The sequence below is a fragment of the Podarcis melisellensis genome, assembly GCF_964234715.1.
Source record: "Podarcis melisellensis genome assembly, chromosome: 4".
Classification (NCBI taxonomy): Eukaryota; Metazoa; Chordata; class Lepidosauria; order Squamata; family Lacertidae; genus Podarcis; species Podarcis melisellensis.
In genome coordinates this window covers 50,871,212-50,878,427 of record NC_138531.1, presented here as the reverse complement: position 1 = coordinate 50,878,427, position 7,216 = coordinate 50,871,212, and the positions used below count along the sequence as shown (strand labels likewise).

General features: G+C 42.7%; 1 protein-coding gene across 2 annotated transcripts in view; it reads left to right on the top strand.

The window, feature by feature from the left end:
• IGSF5 (immunoglobulin superfamily member 5) overlaps positions 1 to 7,216 on the top strand; it is a 42,130-nt gene that overhangs the window by 4,791 nt on the left and 30,123 nt on the right. For both annotated transcript variants that reach the window (XM_081908751.1, XM_081908750.1), the window contains exon 2: positions 5,693 to 5,772. In XM_081908751.1, coding sequence (XP_081764877.1) covers positions 5,715 to 5,772 — 58 coding nt within the window. In that variant the 5' untranslated portion in view covers positions 5,693 to 5,714. The remainder of the gene's footprint in view (positions 1 to 5,692; positions 5,773 to 7,216) is intronic.

The following is a 7,216-nucleotide window of genomic DNA, read 5'->3' as shown; positions in this document are numbered from 1 at the left end:
GATGAGTCCCCAGTGTTACCACATGACTGCCTTTGGAAAGGGCACTCTGGCACAGTACCAAAAGCGGAACAACCCCCTGCCTCGCACATCCTGGAACATTTGATAGAAAAAATTACAGGGTTTTAATAGGAAGCTCTGAGACAAAGCAGTATGCCACCCTGAAACTTTTATAGGTGCAAACAGTCTGGAGAGTGGCATCACATGTAGAATCACTGTATAGTCAAGTTTCAAGGGACCATGAAAGTCATTATTCCAACATTCTGCAGTGCAGGAATCTTTCGCCCAACATTGGGCTCGAACCCATGACCCTTATCCTTGAAGGATAAGAAGAAAACTAGAGATTGCTTAATAGCATCATGAGCACGACTCTTCATGAATGCACAATCAAAAGGACACATGGAGGGGGGGCACAGTGTGCTCTTTTGAAGTGCGTAATTTGTATAGGACTATTTCAGGGACCAGATAGAGTGGGTGGGTGTATTCTGTATGGGGCGTTTCTGGCTGGGAATCCAACAGTCTCCTTCCCTGCTGACAGAGGACTACCCCGAATGGAAAGCATCTCCCACTCAGCCACAGTCACAGCCCCCCACACAGTATGGAGTAATATATTGTATTGATGCAGGCAAGTCAATTTTTCAATGTTTCAAAAGTAAAACGATAAGAAATCCATACCGTCCGAATAAGACCTGCATTAGAGGACCAAGTCCTGTCTTTGCTGCTATTTTTTGTCTGGTGAGGTGGCATGCAGGTTAATATCCTGGATTCTTCCACTGTTTTCTTTGAGCTGCTTTCAGTTCCATCATGTGGGAGAGAATTCATAGAATCATAGAATTAAAAAATCACTTTCAAAACGAACCAGCAAGCTCCATTTCTGAACAATAGAATTGTGTCTTGGGCTGTGACTCACCTCATTGCCTGCCAAAATGGAATGTGGGAACCGGCTTGAGTCTTGAAGAATGATTGGGTGGAATATTGCCTGCACATTTTTCTCTTTTGATGTACGTAGGTTATGTTCTTATGCTTAATTCATTAATTCAGCAATCATCAGGATATTATGGCACTGCTGAAATAATTGCACTGGCTGCCAATTAGAGGTATGAGCTAAGTTCAAGGTTTGGATCTGGGGTACAAAGCCCTAGGTCATCTCACCCCTTACATACCTAATCGATCACTGAGCTCTGCAGATTGGGGCCTCCTGCAGATTCCACCTTATTAAGAGGTCCATCATGCGCAATAAAGGAATGGAACCTTTAATATGGTAGCCCCTTCCCTTTGGAATCTCACCCCCTGCCATTGAATATCACACAGGTATCATTTCTGTTGTCTTTGAAACCTACTGAGGACCTTCCTCTTTCAACAAACCCTTTATGTGGAAATCTTCAGTACTGCATCAGTACTGGAACTATTAAAATACTTTTTATAGGCGAAATGTTTTTAAAATGTTTGTATTATTTTATGGAATTGTTTTCAATATCAACCTGCTTCTAGAATCATAGAAGTGTAGAGTTGGAAAGGATCCGGGGGCGGGGTCTCTACCCCAACCCCCAACAATGCAGGAAACTCAACTAAAGCATCTGTGAGAGATGGCTATCCAACCTCTGCTTAAAAACCTCCAACAAAGGAGAGTCCACAACCTCCTGAGGGAGTCCGCTTTAATTGTGTTTTGCACTAGTTTTATGGTTGTGGTTGTTTTATGATTGTATATTTTACTGTTGCATCCTGGGACGTTGCGGTGAAGAGCAGGTAAGAAATCTAACAAAACAAAAATGAAATAAAATAAAAAGAATTAACATGCATCTCACGCATGTGTAATAATGTGCTTTTGAGATGCTCAGTAGTTTGTGATTTGGCTCCTCTGGAGTTTGGGGAGCCTGGATTTAACCCCTCTGCTTGCACTTTATTGTTTCACTTCACTAGTGGCCTGACTGTTGCATGAATTGTGTGAAGCCCACTATTTGGCCATTAGGCTCTCGCCCTTAGCAGCTTTGAAAAGGATGGAAGCCCTCCAGGATCTGAGATGCAGCTAAGGGTTGTACAGTGGTACCTCAGTTTTTTGAACGCCTCTGTACTCAAACATTTCGGAACTCGAACGCCAAAAACCTGGAAGTAAGTGCCTCGGTTTTCGAATGCACCTCAGAACTCAAACAGGAAACGTGGCTTTTGTTTTGAGTTTTCTGTGTTGAGGCTTGTGTTTTGAGGCTTCCGCTTTCGGTTTTCAAATGTTTCAGAAATCGAACAGACTTCCAGAATGGATTATGTTCGAAAACCAAGGTACCACCAAGTCTTTGGCTTGTACTACTACTTTACTCTACCTTTTCCTACTGGACTGCAGAGGACCATGGCGAAGAGAGTGTTGGGGCAATCTGAGGGATTCATTATTTTCCTCAGTAACAACTGAGGCAGTTCTGCAAAGTATGGGGGAACACATGAAGGTTGCTATGTCCCTCCCACCTCCCCTGATAGGGTTATTGTGACTTTAATACAGTATAGAGTGTTAGGCTGCAATATAGCAGACAGAGTATGTTCTCTTCCCACATAGAGATGGAGTAAGGGGGAAAGTGGCAACAGCTGAATTTTTCACATGCCATACTAGTCATGAAAGTGCTAGAACAAGGTTTGATCATTTTGCTTACTCCCTTTTAAAAAGAATCTCCTGGTGCCTGCTGAGCTGCACATTGCTTCATTACGGCAATAGGTGTCGTCGTTTCCACACCTACTTGGTTGGTCCTGTACCTGCCTTTTACTTTATGTTTTGATGGCATCTGTTAATTATTAAAAACCATGGAATATGTTCATTGGTTGCACACCTGAGTCATATCTTTTTATGAGATAAAAGGTCACTGCAAACAGAGTCGCACAAAAGCCGCATCAGAAACCAGAAGTTGCAGGAAATGCTTTGTGTGGGGCCTTCCAGAGGAATAATATAGAAACCGGTTGAGAGTTAATCGGAATATTTGAGTGTGTGGCTATATGAGGAGTTACTTGGATGGAAGAGACAGCAACAAACAGGTTTTCTTTCTCAGACGAGACTAAGGTTTTTCATGTGACAACCTACTGGTAAGGTAAGGAACTCTCAAGTCTATGATAGTCAATTTAATATGGGTGAATGACTGCAAAATGGGTTTACTGATAAAGAATCTGCGATTATGTAATGATATTTAGAAAAGGATGTTTGTTCCCCAAAGTTAAGTTAGCAAAATCCAAATGTAAACAGAAAGTAGGAAGTATGATACTGTAGAGGCCTCTACTTTTGAATGTTACTTGTTCAATCTGGCACAGTCTTAGGTATGTTTACTGTGTATGATCGGGCTTAAAACTTAGTGAAAGTGCTGACAGTTGCAGCTTTAATTTATATGTCTAATCACACACATGTGGAGAGCAACTACTATATAGAAGCGTATTTTTCTATTGACCCCACAGCTCTGAAATGGCCTGCAAATGACCCCTCTTGGTTAATGCAAACCCAGGAAATGAGCTTGGGTAGTCCACCCCTATCTGGCACATTGATCTGTTATCATACAAGAGGAGATGCTTAGCACAATGGCAACTCCTGCCTCAAATAAGTAAAGCTATCTCCAAATAATTGTAGCATTCTGTTGTGAAAAACATTTTTTCAGTTCTAAAAGAAATTGAGTCACTATGGCCTAGTTTTGCTGGAAGTTCCTGGGGCTCTCCTTCCCACGGACAGCCTTTTTGACACCTACATCACTGAAATACATTTCCAGGCAACAGTCTTATACATACTTACTAGGGAGTGAGTCTCTTTTAATCAGAGCTGTTAGCATTTACATTCAAGTATAGATCCATAGGGACGCGGGTGGTGCTGTGGGTTAAACCACAGAGCCTAGGACTTGCTGATCAGAAGGTCGGCGGTTCGAATCCCCGCGAAGGGGTGAGCTCCTGTTGCTCGATCCCAGCTCCTGCCAGCCTAGCAGTTTGAAAGCACGTCAAAGTGCAAGTAGATAAATAGGTACCGCTCCGGCGGGAAGGTAAACAGCGTTTCCGTGCGCTGCTCTGGTTTGCCAGAAGCAGCTTAGTCATGCTGGCCACATGACCCGGAAGCTGTCTGTGGACAAACGCTGGCTCCCTCGGCCCATAGAGCGAGATGAGCGACACAACCCCAGAGTCGGTCACAACTGGACCTAATGGTCAGGGGTCCCTTTACCTTTTATAGATCCATAGGATTGTATTGCCCATCCTCTGTGCTGATAAATCTCATCTTTTTGCTATTTTATGCAATGTAGGTTTTTAACAATTGCACAGCAACACCAGCAATAATAGTTGTTGTGAGCTGAGATCTGATTTATACTTAGCCCTTCTGGGCATTTCTTTGAATGAGGATTGCTATTCTTAAAAAGACTTGATCACATCAGCGGCTAGGATAAATATCTCTTAGTACTTCAGGACACACTTCAGCAGGAATTTTTTGTAGCTTATGGTGGGAGGTGAATGATCCCTTTGCTGAGGGTTTGTTGCCATTTGTATTGTTATGAGTTTGTGGATTTAGTAAAAGTTAGAAGTAAATAAGGTTGATTAAACTGTAAGGTAAAGGTAAAGAGTGTTTCCGTGCGCTGCTCTGGTTCGCCAGAAGTGGCTTAGTCATGCTGGTCACATGACCCGGAAGCTGTATGCCGGCTCCGTCGGCCAGTAATGCGAGATGAGCGCCGCAACCCCAGAGTCGTTCACGACTGGACCTAATGGTCAGGGGGCCCTTTACCTTTACCTTTAACAACCTAGGCCAATCTGGGATAGCTGCTAAGAGGGGTCATTAGCAGGGCACAAAGGCTAGTGATGGCCCATCAAGGAAACCATCAAAGGGCAAGACTGCAGGACTAGAAGGGCTTCCTCCTTCAGCTGTGTGTGTTAGTCTGCAGGGAAGGAAAAGGTTTAAGATTTCAGTGCTGGATTATGTAGGCTGATGGAAAATTGTGGTGTTTTGCAAGAGGTCTGAAAAAGTGGGAGAGAAAGAGGGCCAACAGAACTCCCAGTGGACTGGCTGGAGCAAAGGGGGCAGGCAGGTTCCCTTGTTTGTAGACCTAAGCCTGCTGCTCCTGAGAGAGGAACAAATAATCATTTTAAGATGTGAATGCTCCGAACCCTCCCTGCACAGTAGATGACCAGCCTGGATAGCTCAGTTGGTTAGAGCATGGTGTTGATAATACTAAGGTTGCAGGTTCAATCCCCGTATGGGACAGCTGCTTATTTCTGCATTGCAGGGGGTTGGACTAGATGATCCACAGGGTTCCTTCCCACTCTACAGTTCTATGATTCTATTATTCAGGTTGTATATATATGTGTAAATAAACCATATATCATAAAGACACTGCCGCCTCCACTGTGCCTGATTGTCCTAAAGGGAACTCAGGCCCTGTGGAAAGTATGCCATTGCCAAGACCCCTGGAATCTCACACCTCTTAGAGATTGGATGCTTACATGAATCCAGCCCAGGAGTTTTTTTCACAACTGCTCACCACATTCCAGAAGGATGTGATCTCTTCTTAATAGTCAAACACGCTATTTAGTGACTGCACATATATGTATGGTTCTCTGTTTATAATCTAGGAAATATACTGCTTCGTTGTTGTTCAGTCCATTTGAAGCATGATTGTTTTTGTCTTTGGATTTGTGACTTTGGAATACTTAATAAAAAATATGTGTTTTACAGCGATGCGCTGGTGTCCTTTTCTTTTAGGTTCATCGGAAGAGCTTGCTAAATGGGTAGATATTGGGAATGGATTTGGCTGGCTTTCAGCCTTTTAGTCTTGCTAACAGGTATTATTACCCTTTTCTCATTTGCCAACCAAAGTGAGGCTTTGGGTGTAACTTGTTTGCTTAGCACTTCTTAGGCCGCCTGTTATATAGTAACTCTATAGAATGCTGAAATACTAAAACTAAATTTAGCACACACGTTCAGGGTGTCACATTTTAATAACAACCCAGCACCTTCCTCCCCACCAATTCTCAGTGGGAGAAGGAAAATGCAAAATATTACTCGATGCAAGACTGAAATGTCGTATGGAAATCATTTAATATGGATAGTAAGCTTCCTATACCTCCATTAATTGTTGTCCACATGACTTTTTCCTCCAGATCACTGCCTTCCCACACTTCCCCCTCAGTAAGTCTGGATTTTCTCATACCCCCCTCCTTTTCAGAGTATGAGAAAATCTGGACTGGGGAAAGTATAGGAAATTAGAGATTTGGAGGAAAACATCAAAGGACAATGGAGAATTGGGGGAAGTACAGAAAGCTTACTATCTACATTAAATTACCCTATAGACGAGCCCTTTGTGTGCACATTCAAGGTCAACATTCTGAATTTCTATTATAAATTCTAACTTGACTTCCACTCTGTTTTCATGGAGGCCAGGAAAGATGCAAGGCAGAATTCAGTGCAATAGCTCCCTCGAAGACTGACAAGTTGGAATAAGAGATGTGCATGTTCAGGACACAAGGAAAAGGAGGGAAATTGAACACAATACAGGGTATCCCTTGAAAAGCAAGCTACTGACTGAAAGCTGAAGTGTAGAGTGGTACCTCAGGTTAAGTACTCAATTTGTTTCAGAGGTCCGTACTTAACCTGAAACTGTTCTTAACCTGAAGCACCACTTTAGCTAATGGGGCCTCCTGCTGCTGCCGCGCCGCCGGAGCACAATTTCTGTTCTCATCCTGAAGCAAAGTTCTTAACCTGAAGCACTGTTTCTGGGTTAGCAAAGGCTGTAACCTGAAGCGTATGTAACCTGAAGCATATGTAAACCGAGGTATCACTGTACTTTCAGTACAGCAGTCTGCATTTCAAGCTGAAATCCTATCTTCCGTCCCTATGCACTTTGGGTCAGTAAAGATGTAAAAGATACAGCCTCCTTCGAAGTCTTCAGAACAAAAGGTCACGTATACATTTTGAACATCAGCTGGTTATTATACCTCTGCAGGTGTGTCTTTGCGATTCATTTCTTCAACTTCTCATTCTGCATTTTTTTTGCATTGCAGTAGCTTGTTTAGCTTGTGTCCCATGTGAATTTTATGATACAAGTTTGTGTGTTTTGAAACTTCTTATGATCCTTAAGCATTAAAATGCAATTTAGTACAGAGACGATGATCCCTTTAAGTCCCTTGGGTAGTTTATACAATAAGATGGAAAGAATGTAATTATCTTGGCTTATAATGCCAACATACTTGGAGTATGGTCATTAGCAAAGGATAATAAAAAAATGAG